The sequence below is a fragment of the Hyla sarda genome, chromosome 6 (assembly GCF_029499605.1).
Source record: "Hyla sarda isolate aHylSar1 chromosome 6, aHylSar1.hap1, whole genome shotgun sequence".
Lineage (NCBI taxonomy): Eukaryota > Metazoa > Chordata > Amphibia > Anura > Hylidae > Hyla > Hyla sarda.
In genome coordinates, this window is record NC_079194.1 from 101,959,704 (window position 1) to 101,978,037 (window position 18,334).

Sequence of the window (18,334 nt, forward strand, 5' to 3'; positions counted from 1 at the left end):
CCACATACAGGGTGGTATGGGGCTCATTTTTTGCGCCGTGATCTGAAGTTTTTATCGGTACCATTTTTGTATTGATCTGACTTTTTGATCACTTTTTATTCATTTTTTAATGGTATATAAAGTGACCAAAAATATGCTTTTTTGGAATTTGGAATTTTTTTTACGTGTACGCCATTGACCGTGTGGGTTAATTAACTATATATTTTTATAGTTCGGACATTTACGCACGCGGCAATACCAAATATGTTTATTTTTATTTACACAGTTTTATTTTTTTTATGGGAAAAGGGGGGTGATTCAAACTTTTATTATGGAAGGGGTTAAATGACCTTTATTAACACTTTTTTTTTCAGTGTTATAGTTCCCATAGGAACCTATAACACTGCATACACTGATCTTTTACACAGATCACTGGCGTATATTAACACGCCTGTGATCAGTGTTATCGGCGCTTGAGTGCTCCTGCCTGGATCTCAGGCACGGAGCAGTCATTTGCCGATCGGACACCGAGAAGGCAGGTAAGGGCCCTCCCGGTGTCATGTAAGCTGTTCGGGATGCCGCGATTTCACCGCGGCTGTCCCGAACAGCCCGACTGAGCAGCCAGGATACTTTCACTTTCACTTCAGACGCGGCGGTCAGCTTTGATTGCCGCGTCTGAAGGGTTAATACAGGGCATCACCGTGATCGGTGATGTCCTGTACTAGCCGCGGGTCCCCGCGGCATATAGCGGGAGCCGGCGGAGGACGTAAATATACGTCCTTCGTCATTAAGGGGTTAATGCTTAGACAGGATCCCTATGTCTAGATAGTATAAAGGACCTGTGGGAGGTCTCAAGCACCTGTGAGTAAGTCTGTCACATGTTATATTATGCAGTTACATGATTTGTTGTCACATGTACTCGCAGAGAGCACCAGCCTTAACCTATGACCCTCAGCTTGATCAATGGGCTATAGTCCAGCCCCCCCCCACTATATAAAGGGGTGGCCATTTTTAAAGCAAGCAAGCACCAGAGGCCTTGGAGACAAGTGAACAGCATCTGGAGTACCCCACAAACTACAATTTCCAGTAAGTCTATGTCTGCTGTCACTGAATCAAGTCAAGTCCTGCACATAGTCAAGTCAAGTCTAATTACAAGTCAAGTTAATTACAAGTATTGGTCCAGCAAGTTGTGAGGTCCTCTGGGTCCTGGCCACCTCTCTGGGAATTTTGGCCTTAGCTGTGAAGATAATTACACCTGTCCTCTACTCAGTAAAGCCTCTGTTTGACCATAACTGGTTGTGGACTCTTTATTAACTACTAGCCCGTGGGATAGCGGAGAATCTGGGCGTGTGGTGTTCCGGAACCCGAAAACCACACTGGCGTCACGAACACATAGGGGTTAATACCATCCGACCCCCGGGGTTAAAAACATCAGATCCCACCACTCACACCACAACACCCGTGGTCCCGCCATTCACCGCAGTGGCATACCACATATGCACATCAAAGTGACAGATATTGAAGGTGTATGAGGGTTTAACAAATGACCATGGAGTTTTACAGCCCCATGGTCACACCAACTTCTTTATCCAGAGCCATCACTAGTTAGGCACAGAAGACAGTGGCCAGGCAAACAATCATACATTTACTTTCTAAGTGTGGCCAACAAAATACAAAAAGCCTATTGTTGGGTATGGCGGCTTACCTGTATTTGCTACTGTGCATGACAAAGGGCTGGTCACCATTTGCACACATGGGTTTCCTGCCTCTTAGGTGATAAGATCAGAGCCCTTCCCTTTATCAAAGAAACAACTGACTACCTCCTTACCTTGTGTACACAAGAGTTAGACAGCTATCTCCCTTGATCCCCCCCACCCCCACCCCCCAAATACTCATACACATGTACACTTGGCTCAGTCAAGTGTTCATATGTTCTCAATAGAGAGAGGGGGAAAAAATGAACACCAAACAGACACCCTTCTTTCAGAGAATAGGATCGGGCATGTTGTAATTACACCTACAAAAATGCTTGCCTCTGATATCTGCTGCTGGAGGAGAGTCAGGAGGCCATCATACAACTAGTTTGTCAAACAACCCCACCGAAATCTGTGGGTTCGGTCTACTTTAATTAAATGCGTATGGCCAGCTTTAGCACGCAATTGTAGTGTTAGTAAAGGTGGTCATATACAAATAACAGTTGGCCAACATTGGGTTGCCAGTTATTTTTCCAGATTCCTTCATAGCCATGAAGACTTAGCTCAGCTGTTTATTTCAATGGGAGAATGAGAATAAGCTACTGCCAGACACCTTTAAATGTGCCTTGTCTCCCATGGAAATCTTCTTTGCCTTTACATCAGCTGTTAGGGGAGAGTTGGGAAACTTTCATAAACTTTCACCAAATATTTGCACCTAAATACCATGTTTAATATAAGACCCCATTACTCCCCAGGCGATCCAGCACAGAAGCTCCAGTGGTCACAGTCTCTGTCAGTCAGACACATGACTGCTGCAGCCAATCAGTAACATAGTAACATAGTTCATAAGGCTGAAAAAAGACCAGAGTTCATCAAGTTCAACTTATAACCCTAATAAGTCCCTACTGAGTTGATCAAGATGAAGGCAAAAAAAACTCATATTAGAAGTAAAAATTCCTTCCTGACTCCAAATATGGCATCAGAATAAATCCCTGGATCAACGTTCTGTCCCAATAAATCTAGTATCTACAACTAGTGTTGCTCGCGAATATTCGCAATTCGAATATTATTCGCGAATTCGCGAATTTCGCGAATATAGCGCTATATATATTCGTAATTACGAATATTCGTTTTTTTTTTGTTTGTTTGTTTGTTTTTTTCTTCACAGTACACATCACAGTGATCACCCCTCTCTGCTTCCAGCTTATGTGGTGTAAAGAAGGCTCTAATACTACTGTGTGAGACTGGCGTGCAAAAATTCGCATATGCGAAAATTAGCATGTGCTAATTTGCGCATATGCGGATTTTTCGCTTATGTTGATTTTGTGTATGCTAATTTCCTCATATATTAATTTTCGCATACGCGAATATTCGCATATGCGAAAATAAAACGAGAATATAACGAATATGCGAATATTCGCGAATATATGACGAATAATCGTCCATATATTCGCGAATGTTCACGAATTCGAATATAGCCTATGCCGCTCAACACTATCTACAACTTTTAATGTTAATACTCTCCAAAAATGCATTCAGACCCCCTTTGAACTCCTTTACAGAGTTCACCATGACCACCTCCTCAGGCAGAGAATTCCAGTCTCACTGCTCTTACAGTAAAGAACCCCCGTCTGTGGTGGTGTAGAAACCTTCTTTCCTCTAGAAGTAGAGGATGCCCCTTTGTTATAGATACAGTCCTGGGTAGAAATAGATCATGGGAGAGATCTCTGTACTGTCCGCTGATATATTTATACATAGTTATTAGGTCTCCCCTAAGTCTTCTTTTTTCTAAACTAAATAACCCTTATTCTGATAATCTTTCTGGGTACTGTAGTCCTCCCTTTCCCTGTATTACCCTGTGTCACGGTGCCGGCTGGCAGGAGGTGGATCCTCTGTGCCAGAGAGGGATGGCGAGGACCGTGCTAGTGGACCGGTTCTAAGTCACTACTGGTTTTCACCAGAGCCCGCCGCAAAGCGGGATGGTCTTGCTGCGGCGGTAGTGACCAGGTCGTATCCACTAGCAACGGCTCACCTCTCTGACTGCTGAAGATAGGCGAGGTACAAGGGAGTAGGCAGAAGCAAGGTCGGACGTAGCAGAAGGTCGGGGGCAGGCGGCAAGGATCGTAGTCAGGGGCAACGGCAGGAGGTCAGGAACACGGGCTAGGAACAAACAAGGGAACGCTTTCACTAGGCACAAGTGCAACAAGATCCGGCAAGGGAGTGCAGGGGAAGTGAGGTGATATAGGGAAGTGCACAGGTGGAAACTAATTAAGCTAATTGGAAGATTGGGCCAGGCACCATCATAGGTGCACTGGCCCTTTAAATCGCAGAGACCCGGCGCGCGCGCGCCCTAGGGAGCGGGGCCGCGCGCGCCGGGACAGGACCGACGGAGAGCGAGTCAGGTACGGGGACCGGGGTGCGTATCGCGAGCGGGCGCCACCCGCATCGCGAATCGCATCCCGGCTGGAGGCGGGACCGCAGCGCACCCGGTCAGTGGATCTGACCGGGGCGCTGCAGCAACGAGGATGAGGCGAGCGCTCCGGGGAGGAACGGGGACCCGGAGCGCTCGGCGTAACAGTACCCCCCCCCCTTGGGTCTCCCCCTCTTCTTGGGGCCAAAGAACCTGAGGAAAAAAAAGTCAATCTTTCCGTGATGAGGTCCGATGCACATTAGGAGGGGTTCTGTGCGGAAACGCATGAGACAGTCCAATCTTTTATTGTTAATACAATAGATGTAGAGGGGTCTGGCGAGACTGGTCACAGGGACGTAGAACCTGTTGATAAGAGAGGCCAAAAAATTTTTTCCTGCAGATCCGGAATCCAAGAAGACCATAGTAGAGAAGGAGAAGGTAGAGGCAGATATCCGCACAGGCACAGTAAGGCGTGGAGAAGCAGAGTTGACATCAAGAACTGTGTCACCTTTGTGCGGAGTCAGCGTACGTCTTTCCAGGCGGGGAGGACGGATAGGACAATCCTTCAGGAAGTGTTCGGTACCGGCATAGTACAGGCAAAGATTCTCCATGCGGCGTCGTGTCCTCTCTTGAGGTGTCAAGCGAGACCGGTCAACTTGCATAGCCTCCGCGGCGAGAAGCACAGGAACGGATTGCAGAGGACCAGAGGAGAGAGGAGCCGGGGAGAAAAAACGCCTCGTGCGAACAAAGTCCATATCCAGGCGGAGCTCCAGACGCCATCCGGAAGAACGCATGTCAATGCGAGTGGCAAGATGAATGAGTTCATGCAGGTTAGCAGGAGTTTCTCGTGCGGCCAGAACATCTTTAATGTTGCTGGATAGGCCTTTTTTAAAGGTCGCGCAGAGAATCTCACTATTGCAGGACAACTCGGAAGCAAGAGCACGGAACTGAATGGCGTACTCGCCAACGGAAGAAACACCCTGGACCAGGTTCAGCAGGGCAGTCTTGGCAGAAGAGGCTCGGGCAGGCTCCTCGAAGACACCACGGACCTCAGCGAAGTAGGACTGGACTGTGGCTGTGGCAGGATCATTGCGGACCCCATCAAATTTGTCCGGCAGGGACAAGCAGGAGTTAGGAGCGGCCGGTTGCTGCGGAGGAGTTGCAGGAGCCGGCGGAGGAGATGGTTGTTGTAGCTGCTGTGTCTGTGGCAGCAGCTGCTGTATCTGTGACTGAAGTTGCAGTGTCACGGTGGTCAAGTATGCCAGCTGGTGATTTCGCTGGGCAATCCGTTGGGCTTGCTGGGCAATCTGTTGGGCTTGCTGGGCAATCACCGTGGTGAGGTCGGCGACAACTGGCAGAGGAACTTCAGCGGGATCCATGGCCGGATCTACTGTCACGGTGCCGGCTGGCAGGAGGTGGATCCTCTGTGCCAGAGAGGGATGGCGAGGACCGTGCTAGTGGACCGGTTCTAAGTCACTACTGGTTTTCACCAGAGCCCGCCGCAAAGCGGGATGGTCTTGCTGCGGCGGTAGTGACCAGGTCGTATCCACTAGCAACGGCTCACCTCTCTGACTGCTGAAGATAGGCGAGGTACAAGGGAGTAGGCAGAAGCAAGGTCGGACGTAGCAGAAGGTCGGGGGCAGGCGGCAAGGATCGTAGTCAGGGGCAACGGCAGGAGGTCAGGAACACGGGCTAGGAACAAACAAGGGAACGCTTTCACTAGGCACAAGTGCAACAAGATCCGGCAAGGGAGTGCAGGGGAAGTGAGGTGATATAGGGAAGTGCACAGGTGGAAACTAATTAAGCTAATTGGAAGATTGGGCCAGGCACCATCATAGGTGCACTGGCCCTTTAAATCGCAGAGACCCGGCGCGCGCGCGCCCTAGGGAGCGGGGCCGCGCGCGCCGGGACAGGACCGACGGAGAGCGAGTCAGGTACGGGGACCGGGGTGCGTATCGCGAGCGGGCGCCACCCGCATCGCGAATCGCATCCCGGCTGGAGGCGGGACCGCAGCGCACCCGGTCAGTGGATCTGACCGGGGCGCTGCAGCAACGAGGATGAGGCGAGCGCTCCGGGGAGGAACGGGGACCCGGAGCGCTCGGCGTAACACCCTGGTTGCCCATCTTTGAACCCTCTCCAGCTCCACTATATCTTTCTTGTACACTGGTGCCCAGTACTGTACATGGTATTCTATGTGTGGTCTGACTAATGATTTGTACAGCGGTAGAATGATTTCCTTGTCGTGGGCATCTATGCCCCTATTGATGCACCCCATGATTTTATTTGCCTTAGCAGCAGCGGCCCGACACTGGTCACTACAGTTAAATTTACTGTTAACTAAGACTCCTAAGTCCTTTTCCAAGTCAGTCGCCCCAAGTGTTCTCCCATTTAATACTGAATCCCAGCCTGGATTTTTATTCCCTAACCTTATATTTATCAGTGTTGAACCTCATCTGCCACTTCCCAGCCCAAACCTCCAACCTATCAAGATCCATTTGTAACAGTGCACTGTCCTCTACAGTGTTTACCCGTTTACAGAGTTTAGTATAATTCGCAAAGTTTGCTACTTTACTATTCAACCCCTCTACAAGTCATTAATGAATATATTAAATAGAACAGGACCCAAGACGGACCCCTGTGGCACCTCACTAGTAACAGTCACCCAATCAGAATAAGTACCATTAATAACCACCCTCTGTTTACTATCGCTGAACCAGTTACTTACCCACTTACACACATTTTTCACCAGACCAATCCTAAAAATATAAATATACAACATCCAGCGATTCCCCCTGGTCCAGTCTAGAGCTCACCTCCTCATAAAAGCTGATCAGGTTAGTTTGACAGGACTGATCCCTCATAAACCCATGCTGATATGGGTTCATACATTTATTTTTAGCAAGATACTTGAAAATAGCATCCCTTAGTTTAACCTATGTTGTATGTAAATTGTTTGAGGGTTTTCTAACAGGCCTATAATTCCCGGGGTCACCTCTTGACCCCTTTTTAAATATTAGCACCACATTTGCCATGCGCCAGTCCTGGGGAACAGTCCCTGTCACTATAAAGTTCCTGAATATTAAAAATAGGGGTTTGTCTATCACTTTAATTCCATTAGAACACGAGAGTGAATGTCATCTGGACATAGTGATTTGTCTATTTAGATTTTTTGTAGGTGGCACTGTACTTCTTCCTGGGTTAGACAGGTGACCTGTTCTGGGAAGTTTACCTTATCTTGCTGTATTTCACCTGGCATTTCATTTTCCTCCATATTTCCTCTATGAATACAGTGGAGAAGAATGTGTTTAATATATTTTCCTGATCCCGATCTATAATTTCTTCCTCATCATTTTTTAACCTGTTGGGGAGAAGGGCACACAGGTACACACTTGCTCCCTGGAACTTAAGGACCAAGGGCGTACCGGTACGGCCATGGGAATTTCCGGTCACTGCCACACATGGGGCGGTGATCGGAACGGGATAGCTATCAGCAGCCATCCCAGCAAAATCGCCTGGGGGGGGGGGGGTACTAAGACCCCCATTGTCGGCGATTGGTGTGATTTCTTGGTCAGTTCTGAATGGCGAATCGTGGCTTTTGTGATTTTGTAACGGCTGTTTAACGACAATTTTTAAGGATTTTCTTAACGGTACATGTTAACGGGTCTTTAGAACGGAGCAACTTATAGTGTGAAAGCAGCCTTATATGTATTATATTATGATCACTATTCCCTAGTAGTCCTTCTACCTGCACAATAGTTACTCTGTCAGGTATGTTGGTTAATATTAATTCCAGTAGGGCGACCCTGTATTCGGGCCCTGTACCATTTGGGACAGATAATTGTCTTTAGCTATAGTCAGAATAATTAAAGGCCTCCATTATAATCATCTCATTTTAATTTGCTGCCTTGTTTATTTGCCTCACTAATTGATCTTCTGGCTTTTCCATTATATTTGGTGGCTTATAGCAAACCCCCCATTTTTTTAATTTTTATCTCCATATATTTCTACCCATAATTACTCCACATAATGGTTTCCCTCCCGTATATCCTCCCAGAGTGCCACCTTCAGACTGGACTTTACATAAAGACAAACTCCTCCCCCTTTCTGTTTTGACCGATCCTTCCTGAATAGACTATAACCCTGTATGTTAACTGCCCAGTCATAGCTATCATCCAAACATGTCTCTATTATACCCACTATGACATTATCAATTCGTCAGTTTTATTGGTCAGTTTTATTGGTCAGACTTCTGGCATTAGTCAACATGCAATTCAAAGGTGTATGTTTTTTTTTGCTATGAAGCCTATCCCTATTAACTATTCTAACCCCTCCTTCCACTCCACCCCCAAGTACATTAACAATTCCCACCTCTCTGTCTACACTATCTGTCTCTGTCTACACTAAGTTCCCTCCCCCCCAGCCCCTAGTTTAAACACTCCTCCACCCTTCTGGACATTTTCTCCCTGACCACAGCCGCACCCTCCCCATTGAGGTTAGCCCGTCCCTAAGGTTGAGCCGGTATCCGACAGAGAAGTTGGCCCAGTTCTCAATGAACCCAAACCCCTCCTTTCTACACCAGCTTCTGAGCCACTTGTTTACCTCCCTAATCTCCCGCTGCCTCTCTCGTGTGGCTCGTAGTATGGGTAATATTTCAGAAAATATTACCTTGGAGGTCCTTGCCTTAAAGGATAAGTCTCATGCTCAAAAACTTATGTTTTAGATCGGGGCAGGAGATCGCAGGGGTCCCCTGCACTCGGACCCCTGCGATCTAAAACGTATCCCCTATCCTTCAGATAGGGGATACGTTTTTGAGCATGAGACTTGTGTTTTATGCTTGCGGCCTAAGTCCCTGAAAGTCACCTACCTCTTACTTTGTCATTGGTGCCAAAATGTACCATGACTGCTGAGTCTTCTCTAGCCCCACCCAGCAACATGTCAACCCGATCCATGATGTGCAGAACTCACCCTGTCTGTCCCCCTAATAATAGAGTCCCCCCCCTACCAGTACTGTCTGGCCTGCCCTGCACTCCCCCTTCCCTCCTTACTGGAGCAGACACCCCTCTTGGCGGTCAGAGGCAGAGTCCTGCTGCAGTACTGCTAGCTCTGAAATGGGATCCCCCTCATCTGCCAATAGGGCAAACTTGTTGGGGTGTGCCAGTTCAGTGATCTTAGTGGTCAAGTGTAGTAATATTGGCATCACCGCTCAGCGATGGGAGTCATGATGCCAGTAGTACAGCACTTGTCTGCTGAGATGACTGACTGCAGCTATCACGTGTTGGCTGAAAGTATACAGAGATCAGGATACCCACTTCTTCACTGAATTACCATGGGGGTGGACAGGTGAATAAAGATTTTAATGCTATTTTATGACATTTAGGCCTCTTATTAAAGAGAAGATTACAGAAGCTTTCTCACCTATACTGGTGCTTGGCATACATGCCTGGGGCTACACTGACCTTAATTAACTGAACATTTATTGACCCTAAAAAATTGAACATGTATGTTGACTACAGGGAGCATTGCCAACAAGTTGTTCCTTTCAGTGCTACCGAGTAGTGATGAGCGGCATATGCCATATTCAAATTTGCGATATTTCGCGAATATGAGAACGAATATTCGTCCCATATTCGTGAAATTCGAATATTCGCGATATTCGTGAGGTTTTTTTTCCATTGCGAAATTTCACCATTGCGAAATTTTGCTCATCTGCGCATGCGCGCTATGACATCATGCAAGAACGGAGATCATTTCCTGGATCTTTGCCAGTTGCTTTTCGCATCGCGATTTTCTGCTGCCCTGCGAAGTGAAGATGGTGGGGAGTAACTTTTCACCAAGTGAGGAAAAACTGCTGATTTGTGTAAGTAATGTCACCACTGTTATTTCATTATATTTCACTGCATTTTAGACTATTTTAAAAGTTATCATATAAGATCAGATAGCAGTGTTTCCCAAACAGTGTGTCTCCAGCTGTTGCAAAACTACAACTCCCAGCATGCACTGACAGACCATGCCTGCTGGGAGTTGTAGTTTTGCAACAGCTGGAGGCACCCTGGTTGTGAAACACTGAGTTAGGTAGCAAACTCTCAGTGTTTCACAACCATTGTGCTTCCAGCTGTTGCTAAACTACAACTCCCTGCATGCAACTCGCTGCATCCCTCCCCCCCCCCCCCCCTCTCCCCCAATGTGAATGTACAGGGTACATTCACATGGGCAGGGGCTTACAGTGTGTTTGTAGCTGAAGCAAAATTTGCGCTGCAGCTCAAACTCTTAGCGGGAAACTACTGTGAACCCCCGCCCGTGTGACTGTACCCTAAAAACACTACATTACACTACACTAACACAAAATAAAAAGTAAAACACACTACATATACACATACCCCTACACAGCCCCCCTCCCCTCCCCAATAAAAATTAAAAACGTCTGGTACGGCACTGTTTCTTAAACGGAGCCTCCAGCTGTTGCAAAACAACTCCCCAGTATTACCGGACAGCCATTGACTATCCAGGCATGCTGGGAGTTTAGCAACAGCTGGAGGCACCTTGTTTGGGAATCACTAGCGTACAATACCCCTATGTCCACCCCTATGCAATTCTCTAACTTAGTCCTCAAATGCGCATGGCGCTCTCACTTTGGAGCACTGTGTTATCTGTGGTATTACATAGGACTGCAGGTCACATCTACTACATTATCTGTACTCAGAGAGTTATCACGGTGTTATCTGTAGTGTTACATAGGACTGCAGGTCACATCTACTACATTATCTATACTCAGAGAGTTATCACTGTGTTATATGTGGTGTTACATAGGACTGCAGGTCACATATACTACATTATCTGTACTCAGAGTTATCACTGTGTTATATGTGGTGTTACATAGGACTGCAGGTCACATCTACTACATTATCTGTACTCAGAGAGTTATCACTGTGTTATCTGTGGTGTTACATAGGACTGCAGTTCACATCTATACATTATCTGTACTCAGGGAGTTATCACTGTGTTATCTGTGGTGTTACATAGGACTGCAGGTCACATCTATACATTATCTGTACTCAGAGAGTTATCACTGTTATCTGTGGTGTTACATAGGACTGCAGGTCACATCTACTACATTATCTGTACTCAGAGAGTTATCACTGTGTTATCTGTGGTGTTACATAGAACTGCAGGTCACATCTATACATTATCTGTACTCAGAGAGTTATCACTGTTATCTGTGATGTTACATAGGACTGCAGGTCACATCTACTACATTATCTGTACTGTAGTTATTGTGTTATCAGTTGTGCTTCTTCTATTTTTAAAAAAACTATTGGGTTCTCTTCTGCTTTAAAAAAAGCAATTGGTTGTCACAGGATACAAGGCACAAAGGACGGAAGCAAAAGCACAGAAACACTCTCCTCTCTAAACCACCATGTGAATCTGCAAAGGAATGCTGCTGGGGAGTGATGTTATATACTGGTCGTGCCCGCAAGTTTCTATTGGTTGCTAGGGACGTTGCTAAGCTCTGACAACTGTGCTTGCAGAACTCTCATTGGCTCACAGGCATAAGTAGGGCGGAATTTCATAGAATATTCGCATTGTATAAACATTTCGCCTCACAGTCTCATCCCTGGGTCTTTAATGATACAAGCATTGCATTTATCAGTCGAAGGAGATCCCTACAATGTGCTCAGTTTTTAAAACAGTTTGAAAAAAAGACGAATATTCGTAATAGTGAATTTTTAGCGCGAAATTCGTAATATTCGCAAATTCGCGAATATACGATATTCGCTGCGAATATTCGTGAGCAACACTACTACTGAGCACCAAATATCAACCCCCATATTGTCCAACTCAACCATGATCAACATATCAGGCAGCAGAATACTGAGGAATATACTAGCTTGGTCATTGTGAAGCTCCAACGGCAGGAAGTCCGCAATGTTGATTTGTTTCTCAGCACTGCTTCATTGCTTTCCATAGCAGACTGGGAGAATTCATGTTTGGCCGGGACAATTAGGCAAGGTTTTACGAGGACACAGCGTTCAGAATTCCATTTCCGAAATTTCAGCCTGCAATTTTGCAATCACACTAACAAGAGTTTGCAAATGGTTTAATTATCTTGTAGGCAGGTCTGCGGAGAGACACTCTCCAATAAATGATTCTATAAGAAAATTGTAAAATGGATAGTTTATATTGCTATGGTCTCGACCCAGCTAATGTAAACTGCAAACAGATGGAAGCTGGGGAACATAAAGGAGAACTACCTTTACCATAAGTTATGGGAATCCTCTTCCCTTGTCCTTATATCTAGGACAGCCTTAACATTTTCAATCCTCAAGGATTTATTCCTTTGCATCAGTCCATGATAAACATCATCAAAGAACTGATAAGACAGTTTTACAGAGCAATTTCGAGACAATGTACAGTGATCCCTCAACTTACAATGGCCTCAACATACAATAGTTTCACCATACGATGGTCTTTTCTGGACCATTGTAAGTTGAAACCAGACTCAACATACAATGCAACAGACAGTCCAGATCTGTGAAACGCGTCAATGGCTGGAAGATCTGACCAATCAGAATGGGCAATTTACCGCTAAAACCCCTGTATTACTGAAATATATGCACTGACTGATGTCTGGTAGCGCCCCCTACAGTACAGGGAGGTATTACATGTTCTGTACTCTTAACCTGTACCAGGGTTACCTGCTCCTCTGGACACCAGGTGAGGGCGACTCCATGTAAATTTTTTAACACATTGCGTGTACTGTACAGGACCCTGAAGAAGCTCCTGTCCTCTACATAGACCAGTGTTTCCCAAGCAGGGTGCCCCCAGCTGTTGCAAAACTAGAACTCCCAGCATGCCCGGACAGCCTTTGGCTGTCCGGGCATGCTGGGAGTTGTAGTTTTGCAACAGCTGGAGGCTCCCTGCTTGGGAAACACTGACATAGACAGTGATTACAGCTCCCAGCAGATCTTTCTTACTTTTATATGTAAGGACTTGTTTTATCTATATTAGTTATCTACTTATTTTTCTTTAATCCTCACTTTTTCCTATTTTTGGATGACATTTTGGTGCCTTTAGAAGCAATTACCAGTTTTCCATAGAGTTCTGGTCTCAACATACAATGGTTTCAACATACAATGGCCGTCCCGGAACCAATTAATATTGTAACTTGAGGGACCACTGTACAGTACATGTGTACATGTGTCAAAACCCCATCCATTCAATGAAAAATATCTGCACATAAAACACGAGCATGCTGTGGATGTTAAAACACACATTCTTGTGCTAAAAATTTAGCTTTTGGAATCATTGTGGATAAATGGCAAAATCCATGGCAGAAATAGTCTTCTATGTACAGACGTAGCCTGGAAAAACTTGAAGGGGTTTCCAGGATTAGAAAAAATGGTTTATAAACTAGATCTACACGACCCAATTGCTAAGTAACCAGATACACTTATTAGAAAGCATGATGGCTTGTCCATACCATATATCATCTCAACATAAAAAGATGGATATGTGAAGGCTTTTTGTCTTTACTGTATAAAAAGTTTAGAACATAATCCACTACAAATGTATAATGTTCATATAGTCACTCAGAGTGCATAAGTCCCAGTATTCTTCTCCACAGGTAAGTAGCATGTTTTGACGCTGCACCTCCCATGTGACAACTCTGCCTTTAGAACCAGACTCCTGGCTAGCCAATGTCATGGCTTGAGGGAGAGCATACTAGGACTTGTGCATCAGAGTCACTATGGGGAGACTTATTGTGGTATGGGGTGTGATGCTGGGCAGATGGAATTACCCTACGGGCAGATAACCCCTTGTATTTGTGACGCCAGGGTGTGGTTTATCCTCAATACTACCCGAAAGTATACCGCTGGATCCTGGGCTAGGCACGGGGGCAACGGTAGCTTTACTGAATGCAGATGGTACAGTCTATAAAGTGTAGCCGGGCCCACGGAGGTGACCAGTGACTTCAGAGACCTTAAAGGGGTACTCCGGTGAAAACCTTTTTTCTTTCAAATCAACTGGTGCCAGAAAGTTAAACATATTTGTAAATTACTTCTATTAAAAAAAATCTTAATCCTTCCAGTACTTATTAGCTGCTGAATGCTACAGAGGAAATTCCTTTCTTTTTGGAACACTGATGACATCACGAGCACAGTGCTCTCTGCTGACATCTCTGTCCATTTTAGCAACCATGCATAGCAGATGTATGCTAAGGGAAGCATGGTGGCTCAGTGGTTAGCACTGCTGCCTTGCAGTGCTGGGGCCTTGGGTTCAAATCCCACTAAGGACAACAATAAATAAAGAGTTATTATTATTATTATTATGACATCAGCAAAGAGCACTGTGCTCGTGATGTCATCAGAGAGAATTACAAAAAGAAAAGAATTCCCTCTGTAGTATTCAGCAGCTAATAAGTACAGGAAGGATTAAGATTTTTTTAAAGAAGTAATTTACAAATCTGTTTAACTTTCTGGCACCAGTTGATTTAAAAGAAAAAGGTTTTCACCGGAGTACCCCTTTAAGGACTTGCTGGGACTTGCAGTGGTTTTGGACAATTTACCTATGAAGGGAGGCTGCCTGACAGGGTAGCAAGGGTAGGGAGTAGCAACTCCCGTACTTGGCCAACACATTATCAAAACCTGTACAGAGGAAAAGTTGCCCATAGCAACCAATCAGATCACTTCTTTCATTTTTGAAAAGGCCTGTGAAAAATGAAAGAAGCAATCTGATTGGTTGCTATGGGCAGCTCAGTAAATTTTCCTCTAAACAGGTTTTGATAACCCCCCCACATTAAGAATTTGTTGTGGACTATCTTCTAAAGTTCATGCACATTAACAGCCTTTTCATGACCCTCCTTTCGATCATAAGATAATAGAAACAAAGCTCCTCTAGCCCAGTGGTCTCCAAACTGCGGCTCTCTAGATGTTGAAAGCTACAACTCCCAGCATGCTGGCTAGACCACTACTTTAGGCCATAGGAGGTTTCTCGTATGCAACTCTTGAATGGGGATTCGTTGCAATATTAAAAACAGTCCATTGACAAACATGGAGCTGTTTCTGTGGGGGGAAAAAAAGCAGCAGGGCCTTCTGAAAAATTGTAGCCAAACCCATCAATACTGGTGCATATTCTTCTTTAAGATCATACCTTCATATGTCCCAACTTCAAGTAGAGTTCCACTCTGTTCTAGTGCCAAAAACTCCTGTACGGTCAGAAATCTGTAGTCCACACCCGGGACTTCTCCTTCTCTAGGTGGACGTGTTGTGCCTATAGCAGAATAAAATCAATGTTAAAACAAAATTGTATCTAAATTCATTTAAAGTAAACTATAAACATATACAAAACAATATTAGGACATGTAGAGATAAACAATGGGTTTCCATCTGTCGTGTAACTGAGATGTTGCCTATCGGCACCTGAAGTTTCATAAGAACTAGACACAATTCCTCTCCCCTAACAAAGACCGTATAATGGATACCATAGACTGTACTAGAGGATTCTTTGGCCAATATTACTACAAAAATGGTCAGATTGTAAAAAAAAAAAACTTTATAATATCCACAGAATCAATTCTTCTCATGTATGACTTTATAACGATAGATCCAGTCTGCCAACATCATGTCAAGCACAGAACAGCGTTACCCCTGAATCCCTGATACTTGTCTTTGTTTGTACCCCATAATTGTAAGCGCTGCGGAAGCTGTAGGCGCTATATAAATAAATAAATAAATAAACCAACCCTCACTAGAGCACGTCCTGCTACACTGTGAGACGGAGGGCTCAGATGATCTAACATCTGGTCTATGACACAACCACAGGGAGGGGACAATGACACCAGCTGTCAGCGTCAGACAACACTCAGTAGCTAGATTGCCCTCAGCAAGAGAAAACCAACTCCGGCCCTTTGACACACAATATTTGGATTTAAGAGTGAATGATCACAAATGTAACACCCTCCGACAGTTGTCAAGGACATTCCAAAGGCTTCTTATTAAAGTATCTAATATAAGTTCAGTGCGGCAGCGACACCATCCATGGTGCTGGGCCTGAAGTGTAAACTACTTCACAGATAGGAAATCTTCCTTTCCTTCTTGCATTTGTAAGCCAAACAGCAGAAAAGGAGCTGCCGGAGTCCTTCCTGCACTACTTACTCAGTGTTTCTCAACCAGGGTACCTCCAGCTGTTGCAAAACTACAACTTCTAGCAAAACTACAACTCCTAGCATGCCCGGACAGCCGAAGGCTGTCCGGGCATGTTGGGACTTGTAGTTTTACAAAAGCTGGAGACACCCTGGTTGTGAAACACTGACTTAGGCCCCTTTCACGCTGCCGGTATGCTCTGGGAAATTCGTCCGTCAAACTTCCTCTTTTTATAAATTTTTAGCATTTTGCCAGCGGTCATTTTGGACCCCATTGTATTCAATAGCAGCCTTATTTTGGGAGAGAAAAGCCAGAGAAAAAGGGGCCTAAGTCAGTGAAAGGGGCCTAAGTCAGTGTTTCCCAACCAGGGTACCTCCAGCTGTGAAAGGGGCCTAAGTTCGCGTTTCCCAACCAGGGTACCTCCAGCAGTTGCAAAACTACAACTCCCAGCATGCCCGGACAGCCTTCGGCTGTCCGGGCATGTTGGGACTTGTAGTTTTGCAACAGCTGGAGACACCCTGGTTGGGAAACACTGACTTAGGCCCCTTTCACAGCTGGAGGTACCCTGGTTGGGAAACACTGACTTAGGCCCCTTTCACGCTGCCGGTATGCTCCGGGAAATTCGTCCGTCAAACTCCCTCTTTTTATTTACTTTTTGCATTTTGCCGGCGGTAATTTTGCCGGAGCATACCGGCAAATAACGGGTCTCGATGGACCCCATTGTATTCAATAGCAGCCTTATTTTGGGAGAGAAAAGACTGAGAAAAAGACGGTGCAAGCACTATTTTTTCTCCGGCTTTTCTTGATCCTAAAATAACGGACTTAACACTGCCAGAGACAGCCGGTAGTGTGAACATAGCCTTAACTATTAACAATGACTGGGAAGTATTACCGACAATTAATACAGAAGGAAGCCTATACATGGTCGAAGTATAATTTGGTGGTATTGTACTATTGAAAATCAAACAGCATGACAGCTCAAACTAAAGCATGATACTTGGAACTACAGAACAATAGAGAGATAGATAGATAGATAGATAGATAGACAGAATTACAGATAGATGATTGCTAGAGATATAGACAAATAAAATGATAGTTCAACTACAGAACGACACCTAGAACTATAGAATAAGAGCAAAAAAACTAATGAGTGGTTCTATAGACTATTAAAGGGGTATATATTCCAGGGTATATATCAACTGTCTCCTTCCAATAATTATCAGCTGCTGAAGTTGAGTAGTTTTTTTCTATCTGGTAACAGTGCTCTCTGCTGACATCTCTGCTTGTCTCGGGAACTGCACAGAGTAGAACAGGTTTGCCATGGAGATTTGCTTCTACTCTGGACAGTTCTCGAGACACGTGTCATCAGAGAGCACTTACATAGAAAAAGATTTAATAGAAGTAATTTACAAATCTTAGGCAATACTAGAAGGAGAGAGCACACCACGTAGCTGAGCAGATAAATGCAAACATACAATAACGCGAGGTAGTCACTGGGAGCGTCCGGACCCGATACAATCAATAGGCAGCACCTGCGGGGTGCACACACTTGGTAAAGTATCAATATATACAACAAAAGAGAAAAGCGTGCACTCACCGCCGGTAAACTGCTGCAGGCCCAAGGTCCGGGATCACCACGGCATAGACAGAGACGGTAAGGGGCGCTCAGAGGCTACGCCGGTTGATTCGGACGTGGGAATGTCCTTCTTCCGGCCCCTTACCGTCTCCGTCTATGCTGTGGTGATCCCGGACCTTGGGCCTGCAGCAGTTTACCGGCGGTGAGTGCACGCTTTTCTCTTTTGTTGTATAATTTACAAATCTATTTAACTTTCTGGAGCCGAGTTTTTTCCTGGATAACCCCTTTAATTCTATAGACTATTGTGTCTGCACAGGTTTGAGGCAGGTTAAACTCGAGGGACAGGTTTTCCAACTATTACAACTAAGTATTTTGATATTACGTTACATATATAGGTAACATGCAGCAAGAAATAATGGATAATAAGTCACAATAATGCTGAGACAAGGGTAGATGAATTCCTCCTGCAGAAATTGGGTGTAATAAAGGGTAGCGACCAACACACAATTCCTTCGGGCAAAAAATACATCAAAAA

The 18,334-nt window shown here is 45.2% G+C and overlaps 1 protein-coding gene across 7 annotated transcripts in view; it reads right to left on the minus strand.

Annotated features, from left to right (window-relative positions):
- The window catches only part of MAGI1 (membrane associated guanylate kinase, WW and PDZ domain containing 1), a 550,433-nt gene that overhangs the window by 144,179 nt on the left and 387,920 nt on the right, over positions 1 to 18,334 (minus strand). For all 7 annotated transcript variants that reach the window (XM_056524555.1, XM_056524556.1, XM_056524557.1 and 4 more), the window contains exon 3: positions 15,232 to 15,351. In XM_056524555.1, coding sequence (XP_056380530.1) covers positions 15,232 to 15,351 — 120 coding nt within the window. The remainder of the gene's footprint in view (positions 1 to 15,231; positions 15,352 to 18,334) is intronic.